This window comes from Ruditapes philippinarum, unplaced genomic scaffold, assembly GCF_026571515.1.
Source record: "Ruditapes philippinarum isolate M1 unplaced genomic scaffold, ASM2657151v2 ctg804_1_1_1_1, whole genome shotgun sequence".
NCBI lineage: Eukaryota > Metazoa > Mollusca > Bivalvia > Venerida > Veneridae > Ruditapes > Ruditapes philippinarum.
In genome coordinates, this window is record NW_026858929.1 from 47,027 (window position 1) to 74,695 (window position 27,669).

The following is a 27,669-nucleotide window of genomic DNA, read 5'->3' on the forward strand; positions in this document are numbered from 1 at the left end:
CCTCCTATTTTCCTTTCATTTTTTATCGTTTATAACGAGATCGGTTTTAGCGAGATATCGGTTACAACGTACATAATTTAGCCGTCCCATGCGTATTTTTCAGAATTTTAACGAGGTCACTTCGTTTGCACTTCGTCTGCATCAGTTTGTCACCTTGAGAAAAACAATGATGACCAATAATAAAGGTCAATTAAAGAAGAAATTATTGACGCGGGACGAGATAATTGGTCGAGCAATCAGCAATCAAATGTGTCAGCCTTGTTTTGTCAGCGCTCCGGGCTAAATTGTCATAACTGAGTGATTAGCACAAAGGAAGCGGCTAATTTCTTGCGGTGTTATTCGGTGTTCGTGAGAAATGCACTGTGTGACTTTTGAAAACGAATTTTAAAATGTACATATTAATAAAAAAAACACACGCGGTTAGACGTAGGTTGTGTTTTCTTGTTTTGTTTAATTTCTATGATAGCTAGATATATTTATATACATGTATATTTAAATAAAACAAAAACTTCTGATTGCAAAGAGTTACCTCCCATTATATACTCTTCAAAAAGGATGCACGCGAAAGCGAAAGTAGAAATAAATGATGCTCGACGGTGTCGGATTTCTCAATTTGTTCTGTCCCGGTTATAACGAGACCCGGTTATAACGAGGAATCATCCGAAGTCCCAACGATCTCGTTGTATCCGGAGTGCACTGTATTTAAAGGACAGCTATACCAGTGTACTAGACAAATACATGGTACTGTGAGAGAGATGGGTACATCTGTCTTGTATTAAAAAATAAAGTAAAAATATTTTATAAGAACAATTACCTTAAACAGTAAGTCTTCAAGGAAGCCAAACGATCCTATTCTAAATGTGATGTCATTAGCGATCACTATGATGCCTCGTCCTTTTGGGAATTCTGGTGATTTTAACGTCATATGCCAGGCAACCATTCCAATCTGAAAATTAACAAAAGATTAATACCAATTTTGAATTTTTTTAAAACTGACAAATGTATTTATTTATAAACATAAACACCAACAATTTGACATTTTATCATTTCTAAGCTCCCAGAAATTTGTCGGTGGAGAATAAAGTTGTTCTCCTTGTATCCTCTTTAGTTTTTCCTTAAATGAGCCGCAACAAGTAGAGAAACTGATAGCGAACACCATGGATCCTGATCAGACTGCGCAGATACGCAGGCTGGTCTGGATCCTTGCTGGTCGCAAACCCATTATGTTGGTTTTGTCATGAAGCGGCTCAAATACTCTTGTTGGTTCTTATATTGTTTTAGTTGTAAAAATAATGTCAGGAAAAGAAATCCTAATTTACCTCATTTTCACCTGGCAGTCTATTTTGTTCATGTATGTGACCATCTCTACCACTTTTATCTACAGCAAGGACAATTTCCTTGTATGTTATACAATCTTCTGGTATCACATCTTCTGTTAAACCATACTGATCTGCATACGCCTTCCATAACTTCTTCAATGCCTGATAGAGAATAAATTATTTCAAAATTTCAGTCATCAATTTTCATAAATTTTATTTCTGAGGGTAAGGAAAAACAGAAGGCCAAAACTGATTAGAAGAAAAAACAAACAGGGAAGAAGGACAAACAAAATTTCATCCAAAGAAATTATATAGATTCTGGAGGCCTTCAATTATCATATAAAATGTTTTGACCTTCATCTCTTTGCTAGGAAACTACTTCGTTTTGTTGTTTTTCAAGTCATACCAACAATGAGTGCAGTTTTTCTGGGCTGAGGAAGACCTCAGGTGCCCCTTCATACACTGTTTAAGGCATAAGCAGGCAACTGAATATAAACTTCAATTAGCTAGCTGAATAGCTTCCTTACAATGAAAGAGTCCAAAAATCCCTGCAGTGATTAAAGCAATGTGGCCATGCATGTCACATACAGAAATTATAATTCAAAATTTTAAAACACAATTTTGTTAATGAACACAACTATACCTGTTTGAACATTTCTGGAAAGTCATACACATAGGTAGTACCATTGGACTGAGCTTGGTAACGTTTCAGCTGTAGATGATCTTTTGTAACATAAGCAGACGACACTAGAAGTCCGTCTGCTGGTCCCTTCTTAGAACCATAAGCTTGCAACATGATCTATGGTGGAAACATTTTACAGTAAGTTAGTCTTGGAAACAGTTTATTAAACACTGTATTTGTTTTTTTTTATGAAAAATAAAGTACTTTAAGATGCTGGATACAAAAGTGAAATTTCATGAAACACTTTGTCAGCTTTCATTTATTAAAAGGAAATAAATTCATAATTTTTTTTATGTATCAAATATATTTGACAGTTGAGGTTCTCAAATGAAAATAATGATATCTTTTAGTTACTCAATTTAATATTTTCAACTAAAATGTTCAAGGACAGGTTTGCCTATTTCTTAGGTGACATAGGTAAGTCACCACTGCTGCTTGGATACATAGAATTAAAATAAGGCTATTTATAGAATGTACAATGAACTTACAAGGCCAGTTCTTGGATCTGTGACCTCTCTGTAAAGGTTAATACTGAGGTAGTAACCACTCTCATTGGTCAGGTATAGACGTATTGGGAAACTCTGACCTCCAACCCTAAAACACAGAAAAACAATGAAGGAAATGATATAAATCTTATTTTGTATGTAACAGAAATCAACTAATTTAATGTCTTGAAATAAGCTAAAGGTAAAATTGTTGAAACAAGATACTACATGTAGTTGGAAGTTTTTGCTCTCACAGCATATCCTATGTTTGTTGAGGTACATATGGGAGATCGTTTTGGCGAATGTGTGGCCTCGTTAAATAAAGCCTTTTTTATTATTATTACTATTATTATGGCCTTAGGTTTAAATACCTGCCTCAGTTTTCTTATCATTAAAGCTTAAGCCTGTGTAAATACATAACTAAACATTTTCCAGGAGGACAAGGCCTGTTCAATGACAGTAAAGATTTTAATGTAGAATTTAATAAAAAAGAAAGCATTTAATGAAGACCATTATAGAAGAAGCATTAAAAATTTATCTTTCTTTAACTACTATATAATGCATATAGCCAGAATCTCATCAATAAAAGTTCTCCACTAATATATACATAATATAAATAATAATATAAATTATAATATATAAATTCAGCAAAATGGTATAATTTCCTTACACACCCATTAAATACTATTGTTGCTGACTAGCCAATACCCAAATCAATTTGAGCATCAAATCACATCACATCACAGAATGTAAGTAAAAACTTCACTTCTACACTAGCATTAACATCCTTGTTCTATCACTAGCCAAAAATTGTTACTTTTTTACATATGACATTTTATCTTTATTAAATGAATAATTGAAATTTAACATTAGACTTTGGTGTTCATACACCCAAGCTAGACCTTGGTGTCCATACAAACCATTTATAACTATTAAAACAAACATTTTTACTCTATATTTTCCTTTTTTCTATTCCTGTTGTTACACGGTGACCCACTACATTAGCACACAATAGTTAATTAATACATGTATTGAAAAATGTTATTTAATGCTTAGCCTGCTAGTGGCAACAAATTCTATCCATATGACCAGTGCAGAAATAGAACAGCCGACACATCCATGCCACAGCACTGTTTACATTCACTCAGTAAAATTTTTGAAATATATCCTAAATATGATATATGTTTTTATCCAAATTGAAATATGTACAAGTCCATTTAACATACCATATTTATAGCATGGTAAGTGTTAATTTTTATACTTATTTATTATATTACATGTATAATCACACATAGTATGTACTACATAAAATGTCAGCAAACTACATGTCATAGGTAAACATGTTTAGCATTCATTGTCACAGCAAAAAATACACAATCATTTATGTTATAATCACATTAATTAAAAACAAGAACCGGTTGAACCGGGTGATGCTCCCCGAGAAGGTTCTGGACACAGGAAAGTGTAAAAAAAATGAACAAAGGGCAATAATTCCAAAATTAGACCAGGCTTTGTTTAGGTTCTTTAAGCATTGCAGTTCTATCCAATTATATCTAGCTACCTACAAAGTTTCATGTTGATATCTCTAATAGTTTTAAAGTAATGTCCAGGACAAAAGTCAAAAAGAAAAAATAAACAAAGGGCAATTACTTCAAAATAAGGCAAGGCAGAGTAATGATTCTTAAGCACTGCACTTCCACCCAATGAGACCTATCTATCTACAAAGTTTCATGTTGATATCTCTTATAATTTTAGAGTAATGTCCCAGACAAAGTTCAAAGTGTCAAAATGAACAAAGGGCAATAACTCCAAAAGTAGGCAAGACAGTGTTACAGTTCTTGTGCACTGCAAACTTACTCAATGAGATCTATCTACCTACAAAGTTTCATGTTGATATCTCTTATACATTAAGAGTTATGTCCCGGACAAGTTCAAAGTGTAAAAATAAACAAAGGGGGATAATTCAAAAATTAGGCAAGGCAGAGTTAAGGTTCTTGTTCACTGCACACCTACTCAATGAGATCTATCTACCTTCAAAGTTTCATGTTGATACCTCTTATACTTTTAGAGTTATGTCCCAGACAAATTTCAAAGTGTAAAATAAACAAAGGGGGATAATTCAAAAATTAGGCAAGGCAGAGTTACGGTTCTTGTGCACTGCACACCTACTCAATGAGATCTATCTACCTACAAAGTTTCATGTTGATATCTCTTATACATTAAGAGTTATGTCCCAGACAAATTTCAAAGTGTAAAATAAACAAAGGGGGGTAATTCAAAAATTAGGCAAGGCAGAGTTACGGTTCTTGCTCACTGCACACCTACTCAATGAGATCTATCTAACTACAAAGTTTCATGTTGATACCTCTTATACTTTTCGAGTTATGTCCCAGACAAATTTCAAAGTGTAAAATAAACAAAGGGGGATAATTCAAAAATTAGGCAAGGCAGAGTTACGGTTCTTGTGCACTGCACACCTACTCAATGAGATCTATCTACCTACAAAGTTTCATGTTGATACCTCTTATACTTTTAGAGTTATGTCCCAGACAAAGTTCAAAGTGTAAAATAAACAAAGGGGGATAATTCAATAATTAGACAAGGCAGAGTTACGGTTCTTGTGCACTGCACTTTTACTCAATGAGATCTATCTACCTACAAAGTTTCATGTTGATATCTCTTATACATTAAGAGTTATGTCCCGGACAAATTTCAAAGTGTAAAATAAACAAAGGGGGGTAATTCAAAAATTAGGCAAGGCAGAGTTACGGTTCTTTCTACTCAATGAGATCTATCTACCTACAAAGTTTCATGTTGATACCTCTTATACTTTTAGAGTTATGTCCCGGACAAAGTTCAAAGTGTAAAATAAACAAAGGGGGATAATTCAAAAATTAGGCAAGGCAGAGTTACGGTTCTTGTGCACTGCACTTCTACTCAATGAGATCTATCTACCCACAAAGTTTCATGTTGATACCTCTTATACTGTTAGAGTTATGTCCCGGACAAAGTTCAAAGTGTAAAAATAAACAAAGGGGAATAATTCAAAAATTAGGCAAGGCAGAGTTACGGTTCTTGTGCACTGCACACCTACTCAATGAGATCTATCTACCTACAAAGTTTCATGTTGATACCTCTTGTTGTTTCAAAGTTATGTCCCGGACAAGAAAAGGGGACGGACGGACGGACGGAAAGACGGACGGACGGACGGACAAGGCGGCGACTATATGCTCCCCCGAAATTTTTTCGGGGAGCATAAAAATGTAGCTTATTAAACAAGAACCGGTTGAACCCGTTCATGCTCCCCAAGTAGGTTTTGGACACAGAAAAGTATAGCTCTTGAAGTGCCAGAGTTATGTCCCTGACAAAAAGTCAAGTGTTAAAACTATTAGATTACCAAACTTCTCCCAGACTAATATTACTTAATTTTCTTTCACATGGAACTTTACTATGGTCTCATATATTGATGCTTGATATCTTTAATGCATAAAACTGTGGTTAACTTCTATACTTGTAAATTGCTGTATATAACATAACATTAATTTCCATAACATTTACTTGTAATAAAAAAATAGCTGAAAGGTTACAAATTGAAACCAAAAGTAACCAAGGATGGCAGCAAATAAATTGATGTACAAATAACTATTCAACCTTTACTACCTGAATACTTTGGTACGAAAAATAAATTTAGGTTTTGCAATCCTAAAAACAGTTTAAAAAAATATGGGAATTATATCCGAGTATGTGTTATAACACATGATGTAATAGCCCACAGTTGACTGCAACACTGATTTCAATATCTATTACAATCTGAGTCTATAAATTATGAATATGTGCCGAATCAGAGAGGAGGTCGTCATGACCCCTTCTGGTAAAAAATCCTAAAACTTTTTAATATTAAAGTACAAAGGAAAATTGTACTTAAATTCAAAACTGCAGGTTATATTTGAATAACTACTTTTTTATGAATAAATATAAGTAACTATTGACAAATTAAAGAACATTTTGATGACTTAAGCATATGCAATTCTTTTTTCTTTAATAGTCCAAAGTCCAGGTTAGCCTTTCTTTATGTAAACAATCAAAAATGAAACAATTCATTTTAAGCTGCGATTCTTTTTTCTTAAAATCTACTTTTATGAAAGTCATACCCAATGCATATAAATTAATGAATTAAATTTATTGATCATCTGTAAATTACAGACTGTTTGTGAAGCAGACAAAAACCAAGACCTTTTAAATAGTAAATTTAGTTCAATAAGTAACATCAGTGTTACATTCAACCCATTAAATCATAATCAAACATTTGATACAATTTTAAATAAGCTTTATTACCCATCCTTGCTCCTATATTCTAACGGATTTCTGAAAATTTTGCAACATGTCTGGTGAGATGTGACATCATTGAACATAAATATATTTGCTTTGTTGAATTTTTTTGTTAAGTTAACACTCAAACTTTAACTTTAATGGTGTCTGTTACAGACAAGAACAAGAGTTTAATGATTTTTGAAAATACATCTTTAAACATTTTTCACAAAATATAATTGTCACAAATGCTCAGTCTCATAAATTCATTATAGTGAGAATTTACAATAAAATCCTCCCCAATCCATGAAGACCAAATGGCCAATACTCACTTTCTTTTTTTTTTTTATCTGACCTTTGACCTCTAAATGTGACCTTTAACCTTGGCCACAGGGACTGAATTTTATGCTCATAAGGTTGAACATTTGTGCTAGGATATATACAGTCCCTCATTGCATGTGCAAGTTTTAAGAAATTTATTCCAAGTGTGACCTTGCCTTTGACCTACAGACCTGTGTTCAACACTCTCGTTTCAACACTTGTGTTGAGTAATACTAGAATCTCTATATACATGCAGAGGATATGCTCTGGACAAAATTTTCATATTCAAGCATCTCTGTTGACCTTAACCTTGCATTTATTGAACTTAAATTATGCTGGCAATACTTAGTATTATGATTATGAACATTTATGATATAAAACCTAAATTCAAGACACATTTTTTTAAATCAGACTTTTGATCTCTATGTGTGTTTATATTTTGTCCTGGAGCATTATTTAGGTATTCTTATCTTAACTGGAATAGGTTTTTGATGCAATTTTTTACTAACACTAACAATAAAATGTAAGGGAGATAACAAGACGGACACATACCTGATAGAGAATTTCAGTTCAGCTCCTAGAACTCGCAATTTTAGCAGACGTAGGCCGTACCTCATCACCATGTTGTGAACAGTCTCCTCAAGCTAGGAAGAAAAATTATAATTATTGTATCTACAACCACAATATTTTTCCTACTTATTTAGTGAAAATGAATTTGACCCACTTTGAAATCAAATAAGCTTGATCTCAAAAATACAAATCTCTAGACATAGTATGCCACTGTGAAATTATAAGATTGTTTACTTGTTTTATGTTTTAGCATGATATAAGTAGAGGTATTTCATCAACCCAATGATAATTATTCTCTCATTGCTGATTCAAAGATTGTGTGGGATAATGCTGTCACTTGCAGAGAAATGGATAATTACTGACCAGTTATTTAAGAAAAAAAACTATTATGTCCAGAGAGGGTTGAGATAGATATGACCAAAAATGTGTTGAAATCAGAATAAAATCCAAGCAAATGAACAAATATTAAGTTCGTTTCTTTTTGAAAATTTGTTGACCCATAAACAGGCATTCAGTCTTATAACATACCTTTCCAGGTTCAGCCAGTGTTAGTGTGGGTACAAAGTTCAGGAAAATATGGTTGCAATCAGTCTTAGAAGCCTGAAAGTAAAATAAATATTGAATTTGGCATACCGTCAACTTAATGAAGCTATCAACATAACATCAATAGTGTTAGCAACTAGGTTCAGCAATGAATAATCTTGAAGTTAGTATCAAAGTATGTTCATTCATACCATAAATAGACACATGTAACAGTTAATATATTTTTCTAATTTTGACTTTTTTTCAGGGTTGTCTGCTAATTTATAAATTTTCATTGTTTTTTTCTAGATGGGAAAATAAATTTCATATCTGTGCTATATTTCATGGTCATTTATTATTGACAAAAATAATTTATAAAGAACAAATGAATAAATGAATGAATGAATGAATGAATGAATGAATGAATGAATGAATGAATGAATGAATGAATGAATGAATGAATGAATGTATAAACAAACATTCAATGCAAATCTCAGGTGTAAAAATTTTACTTTGATAATCAAGCAAAATATTATTACTAAAACAGTATAACCTCTTACCATTGGGTGACTAAATGCAACTTCTAGTGAGTCCATAGCTTCAAGAAGAGTTTTCTCCCCTTCATTATGCAGATATTCAAATGATGCTTCCTTGGTGACCAGGTCAGAGTGACGAATTATACATCGTACAAATAGACGGTAGTCTGATACTTCCTTTCCCTTTGCTACTTGCTGTAAAATAGAAATACATGTAAAACAGGTCACAGTGGTTTTTCTTATATATTGATTTGCTGATTCATTCAGCTAATTCAAAATTAAATTTAAAATCATTAAAAACAAATTCAATATACCACATATTTTGCTGATAGGAAAAAAAAGTAATGATATATGAAACCCACTTAACAACTAAATACAACATCTTTGTCCTTTACTTCAACAAACCAGTTTTATCTACACAATATTACAAGTTTCATCTTTAAGACAGAATTCTTATTTAGAAGAATCGTTAATAAGAAAGTTTTTAAATCCATCAATATCAAAGCAAAATCCTGACACATGACATAATCATACATGTGACAAATGAAATGGGCCAAATCTGGATTTTCAGCTGGATTTTGAGGCTCAAAACTGGATTTTTTTATCGACTTGAATTTCAAAGCGTGTTTGGCACATTTGTTTCAAAGAATCTATATTACACTCAAAATCATTAAATGGTTATACTTTTTATGATTTTTTGTGGATCAATATTAATTTATTTCACCAAAAAATAAATGAATAGATAAATAAATAAGTGTAGTCATACAGGCTATTTCAAAACAGTCACATTTTCACATTTCATTATTTTCAGTTTGAAGAATTATATCTGTCTTTTCAGTCATTCAATAATTGTCTACAAGCTATTTGAAAACGTACAACAACTATTCATGAACATAAGACTCTGACAGTTAAATAACGTAACATAAGTAGAAGACTCAAAATAAATACAAGAATCGTTCCGTTAATTAAATCCACATTTTTGCCTGGATGATTGTGTAATTCCTAAACAAAACAAAAAAATTACCCACTCACTAAAAATAGGTTAATTAGACATCTCGAACAGGTTTTTGAATGATCCACTTTAAATGATTCTGCTCACCTTTTATCTTTATCAGCGCGGCACTAATCAAAGAAAATCAAAGGTTGAGCCGAATTCATACATGTAAATTTACAGTAGTTTTGATGACGTAGCGTGTAATACCTACTGCCAAATTACAAAAGAGGTCAATTGATTGACACACGACATGTGATAAGTTAAACATGTGAGAATAACTTTGGGTATAGGATTGTTTATTACGTCACCTTGCTGTCAATTAGTGACTCAACATTTAATGCGCTATAATTTAGGATATGGACAGATAACAATCAATGCCCGCAGGCACGGTTTAGATTTTAGATACAGGTGCTGTGTTTGATTTTTTTTTTTTTTTTTTTTCTAAATATCGGGAATTCAAGCTGTAATATCGGGAATCGGGATCAGTGTTGAAATATGGGATTTTTTTAAATCCCGCCGGGATGTCACATGTATGCATAATTTTCACTGAACAAAAACATAATATCCCACAATTCAAGTTTCACAGATATACAATAAATGACTTACCTTTGCTTTACCGAGGTACACATGCATTCTATAATTAGCGGTTGGGATAGTCTCTAAATCAAAGTTCCTCATTCTGTTAATCTCTAACTGGAAAGCAAGACCTGGTTCTAGATGTCTGTAAATACGGTCCTCGTTAAACTGTAAAATACATCACAATAGACATGATAGATAAAATAGTATACAAATGAAAATAACACTATCACAGTAAAAATAACACTATCACAGTAAATATAATTATTAACAAAAAAATTTCTTGTATGTAGAACAACTATTAAAAACAAATCATATCGCCCAAGAGGTGGTGGGTTTTTATTGCAATTTACTGCATTACCAAAAGAAACATTGCCATTATAAAGTTTACTGTTTGTAGCTCTTTCAAACCCATTTCTTAAGTTAAACAGACCGGGCAAAAGTATAAAAATTCAAGATGGCCACCAAAAATGACAAAATACCATTTTTTTCTTGACTTTTTACTTTAAAACTTTGTACTATATAGTTTTAATTGCAAACTATCAGATTAATATTTTTACTGGTGGCATATGCACATCGTTTTGCATCTAGCATTAACTCTTCAAATTATCAATGTTAATTATCTACAAACAACAACATTTTGATATTTGAGTAACTGTGTGTTTTATTTGTACAGTGGAGCCTTGCTAATCCGAACCCTTCTAATCCGGAATCCTTTCTTATCCGAACGAAGTGTCCGGTCCCGATTTTATTCGTTCTATTTTCAATAGTAAAAAACCTTTCGGATCCGGAACCTGTCTACTCCGAATTCCGGACGATTTTTTCAATTTTTGTTCTTATTTTACTCTAAAATGTACCTCTCGGATCCGAACAGATTTTGCCAAATGTCACACCTTCATTCAAAATAACAAATAATCGCACATCTTGCAGGTGTAAACATACACCAAACTGATGTGTTATTTCACTTGATTGGGTGAAACGTATGATCTGCGAAGGTGTGAAAAATACACTTAGATTGCCTTCATATCTTCTATAATTGCTTAATTGATAGTTTTTCGCCACCTTCAATAAAATTTTTGATATAATGCAATAAAAATATCTTTGAATCCTTTGTAATGGATTCAATGATACGTGATTAAGCAATGAAAATTAATAGAAACTGTCAGTGAATTCGGATAGTCGCTGAATCGGATAAGAGTAAACAACAATTCACAAATGCTGGTACGAATATTTAATTATGTCTCCGCCTCATGTTTTACATCGTAGGTTAACTGACCCTTGAGGACATAATATTTTTTTGCTTATTTATTTATTTTCATTTCTTTATTTTTGTATTCACATGTATTAGAATGAACGATAAGAGACTGCAAAAATAAAATATCTAAATTGCAATTTCAAATGCATTCCCGTTTTCTTTCCCTAAACTATTTTGCAAATACATGTAACATGAAAAAACATGTAAAAGAACCTTCTAATTCGGAAACCTTTCTAATCCGGAAACCTTTCTAATCCGAACTTTTCTTCTGGTCCGGACGAGTTCGGATTAGACAGGTTCCACTGTATCACAAAAGCTTAGCTCATTCTGAATACAACTAGAAATGTGCTATGATAGGACACAAATGCCCCAACATTCCCCCTTTTAGATAGCCTGAGTGTGGGACAGACAAACAAGAACAAATATAAATGTCCCTCATTTCCCAAGTGAGAGGAAGAAGCATAAAATAATGAATCAAGTATACATAACAAAGGAATACAAACCTTAAACTTGGCTCTGAATGTGAAATACTTTGGCAATATTTTCTGCAAGAAAGAACATAACACTTAATTATAGATGAATAAAGAATACAGAAATTTTATAAAAACTTTAAGCTTGACAATGATGTTTTAAATGACTTTTTGTTCTATGTGCTTAAATATACATAAACATTGTACGTCTATTTTATTGACTTATTTTATACTATAAGAACATATATCACTTTTTAACATATACATATATTTGTTTGTTCAGTAATTGTAACATTGAATAAATAAGCCTAGAGACTTACCTTTCTTAAAACAACAAAAGTTATTCTTCTAATGCCTCTCTCAGCCATTGTATGATTCTGAAATAGAAAACTGATATCAGAAATTTTTCAACTTTCATCTGACAACAAATATACTAATAAAATTCTATCAAAATTCTGTCAATCTAAATACTATCCCTTTCTTTAGTAACAAACAATTTTGTTTTAGTAACAGGCAAATCAAGTGACTATCTGAAGAATTCATGCTTCAATCATACAAATTATCAAATTCTTTAAGTGAGCAAAGCCACTTGTATTCTTGGAAAAACAGAGATAGTAATTATTATAAACTTTGTTTATAGATTATATATACAAAGTCTGACATACCTTTTCCTTACAGAAAGCAGAAAACTGAGCGGACAAAGTTTCATCATCAGTTGTAACAGTGGTTTGTATGGCAATATTTATAATATGGATAGGTTCATTATCTGCCCCAGCATCTGATACAGTCACACTCTGTAAACATATGATACCTAGTTAATATATACCTTAATCACATATATACAGGGCTCGCGCTGGCAGGAGCCAATGAGCAAATTGGCTACAAAATTATTAAATTGGCTCAAGAAAATCATGATTGGCTCCAACTAACGAAAAGTATAACTTTTGGAATATCCAATCTAAATTAAGCATTTGCTATTTTAAGAATGGAAAAGTACACATTTGGTTTTCCATTTACAACTTCCGCTTTACCGCTTCTTATCACAAAACACTGCGACACAGTCTGCTTTTTGTGGGGTCATTGACTGGTCTATATTTGTTACTTCCCTTCCAAATAAAATATCGTTATAAACAGTAACACAGTCTAATACACTGACCCTCATGGTATGTTTACATGTTTATCAGCTGATAAATTATGACACTAATTGGTGTGAATTGTTGAATGAGCACTGGATAATTGGTCTTTATATTCGATATGAAACAATAACTAGCGGCATCTTAAAATTATCGCCAATCATATCAACAGCTTGGTTATGAAATGGACGCCTTTACGGTAAGTTTGCAATCATATAATTTTATTGTGGTTGATAAAAAGATCAAAGGAATTATAGAATAGAAGTTGTTTTTTTTTAAATTGCAAATTAAATATGACCTAATAATGGCTCCAAAAAAGTATAAATTTGACAAAGAGTATATTTGACAATTAGTATTCCTGAAAAAAAAATTGACCTTACTTTGTACATAACCTCTATGATGATGGAGCATTCATTTACAAATGGCATACATGGCTGTGAAATGTTTATGGAAAATTCAAGAAGCATACAACACATTTTTAGGAAACTTATGCTAATTACTTTACTCTTATAATGAATATTTGGCTTTTTTCCTGAATTATGTTTAGTTTAGACCTTTTCAATATTCTTTTCTTCATTAATACATGTAATTATTCTTCTTACTCTCAAATGTTTCTGTTTTTATAATTTCAGATACAGATAGTCCTCAAACCAAATCTTTGGCATTAACCAAGCAAGCTGAAACAGCACATTGGAATGTGGTTCTGATGTCACTGTCATGCCACTAACTTAGATTTTATGAAAACATTGCTGACCAAATTAGCCTGGAAAATGTTTTTCTTATAGCTACTGAGCTGCAAGCTTTTATGATCAGTTTTAAAGTGATTAAAATGTAGCTACCAAAATAAAGTTGGATATACATGTAGTTTATGTTTTTTTTCTCTAAATATCTCATGCCTTTTAAAGGTGTTCCATATATGAACTAATGCTATAAATTAGTCTGACAACTGAATTCTGGTTATTTGACAGTACCATTGCCTTCTTGAAAATAAAATACAGGCACGCAATTTTTGCCGCGAAAAATTGGCTCAAAGAAAAAATCTGCCAGTGCTAGCCCTGTATATAACATATATATTAGTAAAATCTGTCACATTCAATAATTTCTGACACAAGCTGACAAACGAATTGAAACATTGATGTTCCATAAGCTAGCTCCCTAGTTTCCTTACAACAAATAATCTATGCCTTGAATTGGTGAGGGACAAATAATTAAGCATATTATATTTCTATAATGCTCATGTAGAACTAGCTTTACACAGCAATTTACATTTTTGTATTAACATCATTATGTCTTATTCGATTATCCTAAGAATTTTAATTTATTACACAAAACTTCATACTTGACTGTCTTCTAAATTAACTGAGGGAGGACACTGAAAATTAAGAATTATTTACTTGAATTTACAAGGACAATTCAATTAACCTACAAAACTAAATCAAAATAGAAATATTTTCATTTACCATTTGTCATTTACAAGCATTTCCAGCCTTTATCAATGATCAACATCGCTTTAACTTAAGGAACAGTTCTCTCAAAGTATTTATAATGGCAGCATTGAAACTTGTTTGCAGAACAAGTTACGACAATTTGACACTGAAATTTTTTTTCACAATCTTTCCTTATACAGAGTATTAATGTAACTTTAAGATTTACTAACCTGTACGGATATGGTGTCCTCCTTGCCCGGTTCAAACCCAAAACCGTCCTCAATATCTATCGGACTGTCAGGTAAATCTTCCTCCATTACAAACACATCCATTATAGAATCAAAATACCTGGAGTTAACACAGAGCTAATATCATTGTATATGTAGCTTAATATTGTACAATCTAAAATAACCTCTTTTTAATAATTTTTACATAATCTCCATTTTAATGTAAGTTGACCCTATTTGTATCCAGTATACTACTGAAAGTTATAAATGAAGTAATATACACAAAATTAATGCACTATATTAATAAGCAAACTGAGGTTAAGTATCATCTAGTAACAAGAATATTTTTCATCTTATTTACACCTTCTTTTTAGATATATCCTTTTGCTGACTAGATATTGTAAACTTCCAATGTATTTTCGTAGAACAATTCTCCAATAGGAATTTACTACTGAAGAAGCATCTTTAATTTTTCATTTCATGTATAGAAATCCTACCCTTTTATGGAACAAAAATAAACAAAACTGAGACAGAAAGACAGGAAGCAAATACTTGGTACTATGATAATGAGTGATACAGGTATAACCACCTCATATACAGTGAAAAGTTTTAACTCTATTATATATCATTAGATAAAATAGAGAAAATATGAATCCCTAAAGAAAGCCCAACATGTCAATTTTGAAAATTTTGCAGGCTCGGTTTCATTGAGCCTCTTCATGGACGGTTCTGGAAAATGCAAGTTATCGTCCACGCCCCCTAGCACCGACTTGTGCAGAATTCAACATAAAATGGTAAAGTTATGAATTTAGAAACATCCGCAAATCATACTTTGTAAATTCATCAAAAGATGAGAAGGCGGCCATCACTCCCATCCTCGAGGCTACCGGAGGTTCGTCAAGTTGATCAATATGATTATCATCATAATTCTCCACGCTGCTCTCCGAACTATCTATACTTGCCATACTGTGATTCCTCGAGTCAAAACGTGTCACCATCATTCTATAACATTAAAATACAAGGTGAGTTTGCTTTGCCTCTCAAATACATAACATCAACTTAGTGCAGTATCAGGTTAACATCCATATAATTTGCTAGGAGTTAACCTATTATTGCACTAAGATGACAATATAACAATTAACATGCAAAAATATCCCTAAATGTTAAGGTGACCTATTTATCCAATGGGCAGGGATTTCTTCTTTGTATTGTTATTTCTATCTATATGTATGTAAACACTTCACTATAATAAATAATTTACTATTCTTGATTTTTATAGAAAGTTTACCTGATTAATTGCAAAGATTTAACTCAGACTGATATATTTATCAATCTATGTCATTGTCCAAACTACAATGCAGTTGATATGCTTAAGAACAAACTGGGCATGTGCACTATGTCCATACAGAGACATCAAATCATTGATCATTCAGTCAGGGATGCAATATGGAATAATAGTGCATTTATTATAAGAGATTTAAACAAGAGCACCCCTAGGTGGAGCATTATATGCCCAAAAGTGGTTGTTGTTTTTTTAGTAAGGATGAAGCATTTGTAAGACGTCAAATGGGAATAAAATAAAGTATTACCTCTTTCAAATAGCAATCCTCCTATGAAGTTTGAATATTGTGGGCTAAATGGAACTTAAGTTATGCTCTTGAAACTGTTTTCAGTTTTTAGGTAATAGTGACCTTGAATTTTGACCTTGGGACCCCAAAATCAATAGGGGTGTTCTACCCAATATGGACACTCATCCTATGAAGTTTGAATATTGTGGGCCAAATGGAACTCAAGTTATGCTCTAGAAACTGTTTTCAGTTTTAAGGTAATAGTGACAACCTTGTGACCCCAAAATCAATAGGGGTCTTCTACCCAATATGGACAATCATCCTATGAAGTTTGAATATTGTGGGCCAAATGGAACTTAAGTTATGCTGCGGAAACCAAATTGCTAACGGACGGACGGACGGACAGACAGACATTCTAACAGGAGAGTAATAATGAGGCTACTTTATTGTTCTCTCTATTGTTCTTTTTAGCCACACAAAAGAAAATAGCCACATAAAAGCATTATGGAATGAATGACATCAAAGAGAAAGAAAAGTTACCTATTGTCCCTCTAGCCACATAATTACTGTCCTGTGAGTGCGGACAGACAGACAGACACAAGGGGGTATAACATAATATGCCCCAAATTCTTTCGGGCATATAAAAATAGTTCATATAATAAACTGACTATAGTAGCTGCTATCAACAATGGTTATATGACAACCGGTGAAGAAAAAACATTTGGAAAACTTTCAGTCAATTCAAAATCCTGTTTTGAAAATTGTACATTTGGAAATGGTTATCACTGATATCAAGTAAAAATGACATAGCTGGCTTTCAAAACTGTTAAATCAATTTGATATACAGAACAATTATATTATAAAAAAGGTTTATATTTCATATATAGTTATCAGAGAGTTTTTATGTCATAACTAGACAAACCTGTTAGGATGAGATCTAGGTAGAACAAATCTGAATTCCACAACACATACACCCTCATGTAGATGTCTATGTACTAGACAATTCAACTCATACGCTATATAAGCCCTCCTGATGTATACCTGTCCAAATAAAATACAACTATTGTAAAAAAAAAATAATAATGAAAAAAATAATAACATGAATACATATAACCATGATATATTTAAAGATTCTAAAGTTTATATCATGTTATATTTATTAACAGAACCGGTGTTAAATAGCCAATAAGCACAGCAAAATCATGAGGAGTGTTAGAATTTACAATATCAATGATTTTCTTGCTAAAGTGATGTCTTGAAGTCATTTTTTTATTTCTATCATTTCTAATCAAATTCATACTTTCTGTTGCTAACAAAATTCAAAATATTTATTCATTTCAAGTGAAATTAAATCTTTTCATTTCTAATCAAGTCCAACCATTTTATATCTATCCAAATTCATTGTTTTTATTTATAACACAATTTACCTCTAAGGCTGCGACTCTGACTAAAGCATTGTTGTGAAAGAAGAATTCTTGTAATACATCATATATAGCTGACTCAGAATTGATCAATTTCTGAAAATATATAGAATAGTAATATATAGTTTGAAAGACAATAAAATTGAGTTAAGATCAAAAGTCAATTTTCAGTGATGTAATTCAGAATAATAGAACACTTATGCCATTTTCATTTTGGATCACTGATTCCAGCGCACTGAGTTTTGATTTAAGCTGTTCCATGATGGCATGAAGGAAGATGAATTATTCCATTAACCCTAATAATCATACTTTCAGGGCAAAATATATATTTGTATATAAAAATATTCACCTGCAGACTTTCAGGGCAGAATATATACAGGTATATAACGAAACTTTTACCTGCAGACTTTCTGGGCACAATATATACTGGTATATAACGAAACTTTTACCTGCAGACTTTCTTGGCAGAATATATACTGGTATATAATGAAACTTTTACCTGCAGACTTTCTGGGCAGAATATATACTGGTATATAACGAAACTTTTACCTGCAGACTTTCAGGGCAGAATATATACTGGTATATAACTAAACTTTTACCTGCAGACTTTCAGGGCAGAATATATACAGGTATATAACGAAACTTTTACCTGCAGACTTTCTGGGCAGAATATATACTTATAATATACTTATATTTATTGATAAATTACGTATGTTTTTCATTTTTTCCAGAGTTTTTTAACTTCTCCGTTGTTTTTCCTTGTCTCCAGCACGAAAACCGTATTAGTGAAGATGTTTTCTGTTGTGCATTTTTCCATTTGAAATAAACAAACTACATCTAATTGTTACGATTAATTTAATTGCTGATCAAGTTCAAGGTCAATTCAATGCAGTCTAAATGTCAACAAGCGAAGCATATACACCATCTCAGTAGGGGCGGAGCGGTGCATTGTTTATCCGATATTATTGGATAATACACGTCACGGGTATACTTAACTTCATTTGCATACGCAAATACGGTTTGGGAAATAGAATTTTTCACACGTTTATTTGTTGTGTTTTGATTGTTGACACTTGTGACATTACGAGGTGGCGTTCTCTAAAAACACAACAGTATAACTAAACTTTTACCTGCAGACTTTCAGGGCAGAATATATACAGGTATATAATGAAACTTTTACCTGCAGACTTTCTGGGCAGAATATATACTGGTATATAACGAAACTTTTACCTGCAGACTTTCTGGGCAGAATATATACTGGTATATAATGAAACATTTACCTGCAGACTTTCTAGGCAGAATATATACTGGTATATAACGAAACTTTTACCTGCAGACTTTCAGGGCAGAATATATACTGGTATATAACGAAACATTTACCTGCAGACTTTCAGGGCAGAATATATACTGGTATATAATGAAACTTTTACCTGCAGACTTTCAGGGCAGAATATATACCGGTATATAATGAAACATTTACCTGCAGACTTTCAGGGCAGAAATCATGGCCGTACATATCTACAGCTGACAAGAAGATATTCTCCATTTGATTATGTCGGAGCTCATATGGTGGTTGATGGGCAGCTATCAGTATCTGACGAGCTTTCAGGGCAACTTTAGCATTCAGGGTACGGTTTAAGTTTGTTAGCTCTGTCAGGATACACGTGAGATCATCTGTTAGGTTCATATCCTTGCCACATAACTGTTCCTGTAAGAAATATTTCCTTTAAATTATTAACTGAAATATCTAAGTACGTCTGCAACTATGACAGAACATTTTCATTTCAAATGGAGAGAAGTTAGAAACAAAATTTTACCAAGAATTCAATCATCACATGTATGAAAATATATATTATTTAGTGACAATGTCTTTTTCTATTTTACATAATAACCTTATGCAGAATAACAATTTAACTATTATTTATTGGTACTAAATAATATTTACTTGTTGATAAAGACCATACAATACATTATACATAGAACTAATGAGGAAATGCTCTTGCTTTAGATCAGATCAACTGCATAAAATATAAGATCCTTTAACACTCTTGAGAAAGCTGTCTCAACACTTGAGACTTATGTTTCCGAGACTGACCAGGCCAGCCAGCAAATTTTCACTTTCTGAAATAACTATACTGTTGGCTGTTACACTGATGATATCTGATAGTTCCAACTCAAAATTAGGAATATATATATTTTTTTAGTTTGTTTTAATGTCATACCAACAAAAAAAAGGTCATATGGCGACTTTCCAGCTTTACTGGTGGAGGAAGACCTCAGGTGCCCTTCTGTACATTATTTCAGGCACTAACAGGAACCCGAGTAGAACCACCAACATTCCGTAAGCAAGCTGGATAGATTTCTTACGTGAAGAATCCAAAGACCCTGGCACAGTTTGAACCTACAGTGGTGAGAGGCAAGTGGTTTAAAGTCAACAACTTTTATTTTTTACATAAATTATACAAGGCAAAAGATTTAAACATCTCTTACAAACATAACAATGCCTCACCTTTTTCAAAACCTCATTCATATTGAATATAGAACAACTTACAATCAGCATTATAATGACATTGTTTTTCTTGGCAACAGCGAGACTAGAGAATATATTGCCAGTAACCACACCTATATCATCCTTATTTCTCTCTATCAGCTGGGCTATACATTTATCATAGCTGCCTGAAATTATATATAAACATTAGTTAATGTCAAGTTTAAAAAAATGTTTACTTTTACATGGCTTTAAGTTTACTTCAAAAATACATGGAAAATATTTACAATACAAATGGTTTTAGAATTTAAAGGGACTCCACTTGACAACATCAGACTGGAATTTCATATCTGAGATTTGTGTACAATTTGATAAAATTCCAGACCAATAGCTTGTGTACAAAAGAAATCAGATCATTCATTCACTTCATTTTGCCAAAACAATCATCAAAACAATCATGTTAATAGTGGAAAATGACCCAGAACGAAAACTCAAATTAGGCTAAGAATTGTACCAAAAATGTAAATTTCTACTTTTATTGAGAGTATATTTTTTTATTACCTTATACTTATTTTTCAATTTAACACACCCAAGCCAGCCTATGTAAAATATTTCAAATCTTAAAGCTTTAGGCTTTTGGACCCAAGCTGAGTTCCTTTCAGCCACAAAAAAAAAAGAAATGTCCTATAAGGTTCCTATATTCTACTTTTATTCACTCATCGGACAGAAAGTGTGACACACAGATATGGGCAAATCTACATCTATCTATATGCCCTCCCACCAACAGATAAAGAACTGACCATTCTGGAACTGTATTTCCACTTTAAGATACTGCCTCAGTAAATCTTGTATGACTGTTTTCATGTGACCTCTAACACCATTCCTGTAACTGTAACAACAATACTTATATCAGTGATCTTGTTCACCATATATGACCTTTAATTTCAAGAGATCTTTCAACAATATTAACATTTTTATAATAATGTGACAACATTCTAGCTTTACAGTGATATTTGCTCTCATACTTAGGTTCAGGAATTTCATTACAGCCACATATTTCTTTCACACGAGTGTTTAATTTAAAAAAAAAATATTTATGATATAGAAATCTCCATGTAGAAATTGCATCAAATATGTCTCTACATTATCAGCATTGTGCATTATTTATTACAAAGTTTAAAAAAAACTTAATGATTAAAAAAAACATAGATACTGTATAAATACAGCACATCTTATGAAGATATACATCATTCCCAGAATATTACAAGTAAATTTACCTCTGCACAAGTTCTACAATTCCCTGAGTATTCATAAAGAAGACATCTCTTTCAGCCCGACGTGTCAGTGTCGCAGCATGACCATCTATTACATTGGCAATTTGTTGACTTGGAAACTGACTCAATACTGACGTCAAGTTACTAGCATAGGATGACAGTAACTTTCTTATAGCTTTTTCAACTCTTGATGGAATACGTCCCGAAGTCACCGCTATCATTTCCTATACATATAAAGACATTTTCTTTTTGAGAAATTTTTAAAATGTACAATAAAAGCAAAGCAAATTGATACTTTTATCAACACAGTCTTCAGGGGAAGTGAATTAACCATTCCTTTTAATTCATGAAAATTTACTTATTTTACCACATTGGTAAATAATTTAAGATCAATATTCTCAAATCTAAAATTACTAGCACTTATTTGCTTAATTTCATTTTGAAAATAAGTGGCTATGCTTTGTATACTTTTACCTTGCACCAATAAGGAAAAGGTCATATGTTAACTTTCAAGGTAAATGTATATGGATGTGGATGTTAGGCGCCCTTGCAGAATTATTTTGTGTTTGTGCCTTGTTCAAGGAACACATTTGAGAAGAACCATGATACTTTAAAGCTAGCTTACTCACAAAACTGAATTCAACATCCTTGTTGGAATTCCAATAAACAAACAGTGAATAGAAACACTGCATTCAGATATAGCTACAACAAAGTAACTTTTACCTGTAGTTCCAGCAAGGGTAGAGATGGATCTTTGAGACATTTGATCAGACTTTCTACAACAGTTTTCAGTTTCTCTGTGAAGTATGGCTCTGGTAACACATATCCTGCTAGTATATTCTCCAACTCATCAAGATTCCTCTTGTAAATCTGATGAAGCTTCATACCATGTGCTGGTGGATTCTCAGAACTTGGTAATTTGTTTGTACATGGTTTTGCCTATATATTGAAAAAAATCCATTTTATTTTTTATATATTTTATATTTATATTTTATATTTTTCAAAACATGAGTGTCAAGAATTTAAAGCAAGATTTACTATGTTAAGAAATATTTTGTGATTCTAGTTAACATTGTTATGCAAACTTTTTGGAAAAGGTAAACAAAATTACTCACAAATGAAAAAAAAAAAATCTTCTGGATTTCTTTCCTCTTCTATTTTCAGTAATCATGTTAAAGAAACTTTAATTTGTGATATATGTATTCAAATGTCAATTTGTGAACAAACTCATCATTTTGACACATATTGCCTTTAAAAAAAAGAATGTATTTTTTACCTGTACAACTCTGGTGGGATCGTCTAATACCAGGTTAGCCACAATGGTTCCTGAATCTAGAACCGCACCAGGCCTCTTCAAATAGTGAACACTGAAATGACAAGTTTGTTTGTTTGTTTCATTTTACGCCTTTTCCCAACAGTATTTCAGTCATATAGGCGGGTAGTTTCCTAACCATCGTTCCTGGAGAGTTACACCAGTACTAGACTACCTTCCTTCGCACTAAACTACCAAAGCATCTCCAGGGGATCGAACCCATGCCAGAGAGGTGGATAAGAAGTCATCGACTCCAACCCCTCGACCACAAGGCGGTTTAGTGTAAGTATCAAGGCTATTGTGAATTCAAATTTTAGCTAAATTTTAGTTTATGCAACATATGTATGCAGCATGTCTAATTGTCTAAAGCAAGCATTTTACTGTCCGCTGATCAATTTTATAATTTTGATATCCCTCAAACACAAAAGACAGTTAAAAAATACAGGACAAATAATTCAAATTATATATTGAAGGAAATATTCAATTAAAATAATAAGTAGCAATTCAAGAATATTGAATCTCTTCTGACAGGATTTCTTTTTTGAAAGAATTTAATTAACCAATTGTTTTAATGTTTTCAAATTTTGATAACTTAAAAGAGAAATACAAAATATGTACCCTGGACTCTGGAATTTCTTTCCAACCACATTAATATTCTTACAAACACTAGAAATTCATTTACCTATAGAATCAAGATTAAGATTTATTTAATATTTTTGTTTGTAAAATTTACAGGGAACAGTATACTAACCAGCCATTTTCTGTGACACGTAATTCCATCACCATCTTCATCACTTCTATCTCAGCATACACATCTCCACTAAACACATGTCCTCCATCCTCTACTACATAATTGATCAACTTACCAGCTGATGGTGACCTAATAAATACATGATATTATACATATTAGATACATGTTGTTTGTCTTTTGTTTATCTCACATCTGAATATTACTTTGCATGGCTTTACTCAACATTAAACTCTTAAAAATCCTATGATAATTTCTGATCTTCACAGGCAGTGATGAGGCATCAGGTGTCCTTCTTTGTATTGCCTCATATAGAAAAATGAACCTTGGTAAAGCCAGCCATCAAACTTTTTGTAATCAAAATTAAGATGAAATGCCACCTCACAAAAATGTATAACTCTTTTTATATAACTCAGTATGAAATTAGGCAGGCAAAGTAAAGTAACTATGGGGTTATATTTTTTTTTCTAGAAAGATGATGACATCAGTCAGCCAGGCTTCTGTTAGTGAAAGTTTGCGAGTCATTTACTCCTTTATTACATTTTGACTTCCAGAATAAAATGCTTTTCCTTCTTTACCTATGTAAAGTGATTTCCATTGTCAGACATTTTGCAGTCTCTGATTTCCAAAGTTTGTAACTTAATGGAAGCCCTGCAGTTATATTAAAACTTTGTTTTACAATTCATTTCAATAGTGTAGCTAATATCCAAAAATGGTTTGTACAACAGTTTTCATCGCCTACTTCAGATGTTCAGTACAAATGTATATCAATTATGATAATGATTGCATACTGTTAAAAAAAAATCCACAAGACATACCTCAACACTGTTGGATCATTCTCTTTCTGTAGAACACAAGTCTGATTATCTATGGTAATTCTGTATGTGCTCACTTGCTCCTTCATGTATGTTGTATAACTTGATCCATCTATAGACAATAACAAACCCCCATCACTTAATCTGTGTGCCTCTAACTCCAGGGTGGAATCATTCATTGATAGGAAATATCTTATTGGTCCAGTTTTCACAACCTGTTGAAATATGAAACTTAAAACATTCAAAAATTACAAACAGTAATATTATAGAACATATTTAAGGACCGATAAACTGATCAGTTTGTAAAATCACAAGATCTCTCAATACATGCTTTGATATTTATTTTTTTCTTGTTTGTTCTTATGGTGTTTCTTGACATTTAAAAAAAACAATATGGTTGAACATACATTTTATCTACTTTTATGGTGGATAATGGACACCCTTCTTCCCCAGAATTTGTCTTTGCTTGTAAAAATACTACCATTTTTTTCAATTTCAGGACAATTAATGGAAAAAGGCATTATAACTTAGCAACAAAGACTTTTCGAAATATCAAGATTTTCTTTACCTGACAATCTCATATTTTAATAACTACTATTTTAGCAGAAATATGTAAGCAAATAAGTTTTACATAGCCTTATTTCTAAAAGGTCAATGAATTTAAGTGTGTTAATTGGTAAAACAAAACAACTTACCTCTAGAGAGAATTTGACTCCTTCATATATAAACTCAACTTCAACAATATTCTTCAAAGAATTGGCAGGCAGAATTTGTCCCCTATAAAAAACAAAGACAAAACCTTTGATTTTGGGTGTAAAACACATATATCATCTAAGTGGAAACATTTTCAAAAGCTGATACTAAATTTAATAGTATTTGACTGCTTTACAATGAAATTTTTCATTACCAAACAGCAGTGCTATCATAATAATTTATATATTGATATACAACTGAAAAGTGGCATTTAAAACAAATTCAGACATCCAAAACATTTTCAGAGTCACTTGTCCTGCAGGACAAGTAGCTTCTTAATCCAATGTTTAGGCAACATTTTTCTACTCCTCCTGCTTCGAGTTCTCTTAAATTCTACGCGTAATTACGAGACAAGTGGAATTCTTGATCTCTGAAATTCTTACTTCTTAGTCAACATACAGAGAAAAAGCAAGCAGCTCTACCTTACAATTCTTCTACTTGGCTATTCCTGTAGATAATAAACAAATAACAAATACAATATAAGATAAACAAATAACAAATACAATATAAGAAAAAAAAAACAACTCCTGCTGAGAGATAGCAAGTAAAAGAACTTATTATTTACCTATTAAGAGAAGCCTGGAAGTCATGGAAACCAGACTGTATCATGTGATCAGCGATATGTAGAGCACCACACATCACTCCTAACATCATGTCCGGTTTCTCCGCTTGTACCCGGTCTGCTATCAACTTATCTAACCAGCTTGTTGTTATCTTGTTTGACTGGAATTCCTCAGTCTCCAGTAGTTTTGTTAGATACTCTACAGTTGTACGGAAATCTCCTCGAATTGATAACTCTTTCAGGGCAATTACCATATTTCTGAAAAAGTAAGTAATATAATGTATGAAGAAAAAAAACTTTAAAAAAAAACACAACAAAAACAAACAAAACATAAATTGCACTGCATGACTGTGATCTTAGGCTATCTCTTAAACTTACATAGTCATTGTATGCTCTGAAGTCACATTTCTTTTTAAATAACACCAGCAACAAATTTTTTCTGTAAATATGACGCTTTTACTAAATCTGTCTGTTTTGACATAAGAAAGAAAGAAACAACATATATTTAAAACTCTTGTAGATCAAAACTAATATTAACCATAAATTTTAGCCTAATAAATTTCAATCCTATAAAGAACAAACCAAAATAAACCATATATTTAAATCCAAGCAAGAAAATAACAAAATGAACTATATATCAAAATACTATCGCAAACAAACCAATAAAGTTTTGAGGCAGCTCTCAGAACCTAATTTTTATGTTAAATAACATATTTCAATGCTATATTCATCAAACTGACATAGTAACGCATTGATCACATATTAATTATAACAATCTTACTCTCGGGCATCTTCACGGTCCTCGCCCCAGGAGAAACAATGACCAAACTGCGAGTCAGCAAACTCATGTAGTCCTCCAGATGCTGCCACACTGAAATATCCCCATACATTCTTACTACTACGGAAGTTCAACTCCTGAACTGTACCAGAACTTGGTTTGAATCCCTGTCAAAGTATATGTATCAATTAAATTGTCTATAAACTCAACTCAAGAAAACATAAATCATTTTACAATTAAGATAAAGCTGTAAGTATCAGATATCAATGTACATGTATTTAACATTAATATAGGGTTAACGCACGTTTTTCTGTGTTATAACATCAGAGTCCCGGTGGGGGGGGCTTAACAGTTCCGAGGGACTCTCAGTTTAAAAAACCCCCAAAAAAACTCTTGGCAATTAAAATTTTAAAAAGAAATTTAGTATAGTTTAACAAAAAAACAAAATTAAAATTCTGGTGCGGTATTTTAATTTATTTTTACGTATCTTCATTTTTTCGGGGCCCAACTTAAAACCAAAACCGAACAAATTTTTTTAAAATTTTAAATTTTTACAAACTGGCCTTTGGAGATTTAAACCCAAAAAAAAAACCGTTTAATTAAAATTACTAACCTTAAACCCAAGAAAAAAATAATGACCCTCAGAAATTCTTAATGATTTCAAAAAAGAAAAAACCTTAAGAAAATCAGAATCTTTTTTTTCTTTTTAAAAAAGTTTTAACAAAATTCAAACTAAAAATGAAATTAATTTTTTTCTAAAGAAATTTAAAGAAGATTTTTAAAATAAACATAAAATAAAAATTTTTTAAATTAAAATTTTGGAAAATGACCCGAGTTTTTAAGAAAAAACGATGTTTTTTAAAAAAAACAAGGGTTTTCTTGTAAATTTGTTAAATTTAAACTTGGGGCCCCTTTCTTGAAATTAAAAAAAGATTGCACCGATTTTTCTATGCTTTTTTTTCCGATAAGGTACTTTAAATATCAACTGTAACTCAAATCATATAAAATTTTCAAATTTTAACAAAAGGGCATTTGCCCCGCCCCTTTGGGGAAACAAGGCCCAAATCGGTCAAAAATTTTTGTGTTTTTTTTTACTGGGCCCCCTGTATGTAAACGAATTGGTTT

General features: G+C 32.0%; 1 protein-coding gene across 8 annotated transcripts in view; it reads right to left on the reverse strand.

Moving 5' to 3' along the window:
* Window positions 1–27,669, reverse strand: part of LOC132754700 (acetyl-CoA carboxylase-like) — a 78,119-nt gene that overhangs the window by 20,049 nt on the left and 30,401 nt on the right. For all 8 annotated transcript variants that reach the window (XM_060745366.1, XM_060745365.1, XM_060745367.1 and 5 more), the window contains 26 exons: window positions 26,548–26,711; window positions 25,770–26,024; window positions 25,147–25,228; window positions 24,455–24,666; window positions 23,640–23,768; window positions 22,853–22,943; window positions 22,300–22,515; window positions 21,580–21,800; window positions 21,103–21,191; window positions 20,366–20,490; window positions 19,295–19,522; window positions 17,821–17,910; window positions 17,316–17,434; window positions 15,657–15,827; window positions 14,829–14,946; window positions 12,704–12,832; window positions 12,359–12,415; window positions 12,072–12,113; window positions 10,344–10,481; window positions 8,768–8,938; window positions 8,214–8,285; window positions 7,668–7,759; window positions 2,490–2,595; window positions 1,963–2,118; window positions 1,320–1,481; window positions 815–946 (listed from right to left, as the gene is read on the reverse strand). In XM_060745366.1, coding sequence (XP_060601349.1) covers window positions 815–946; window positions 1,320–1,481; window positions 1,963–2,118; window positions 2,490–2,595; window positions 7,668–7,759; window positions 8,214–8,285; window positions 8,768–8,938; window positions 10,344–10,481; window positions 12,072–12,113; window positions 12,359–12,415; window positions 12,704–12,832; window positions 14,829–14,946; window positions 15,657–15,827; window positions 17,316–17,434; window positions 17,821–17,910; window positions 19,295–19,522; window positions 20,366–20,490; window positions 21,103–21,191; window positions 21,580–21,800; window positions 22,300–22,515; window positions 22,853–22,943; window positions 23,640–23,768; window positions 24,455–24,666; window positions 25,147–25,228; window positions 25,770–26,024; window positions 26,548–26,711 — 3,567 coding nt within the window. The remainder of the gene's footprint in view (window positions 1–814; window positions 947–1,319; window positions 1,482–1,962; window positions 2,119–2,489; window positions 2,596–7,667; window positions 7,760–8,213; window positions 8,286–8,767; window positions 8,939–10,343; window positions 10,482–12,071; window positions 12,114–12,358; window positions 12,416–12,703; window positions 12,833–14,828; window positions 14,947–15,656; window positions 15,828–17,315; window positions 17,435–17,820; window positions 17,911–19,294; window positions 19,523–20,365; window positions 20,491–21,102; window positions 21,192–21,579; window positions 21,801–22,299; window positions 22,516–22,852; window positions 22,944–23,639; window positions 23,769–24,454; window positions 24,667–25,146; window positions 25,229–25,769; window positions 26,025–26,547; window positions 26,712–27,669) is intronic.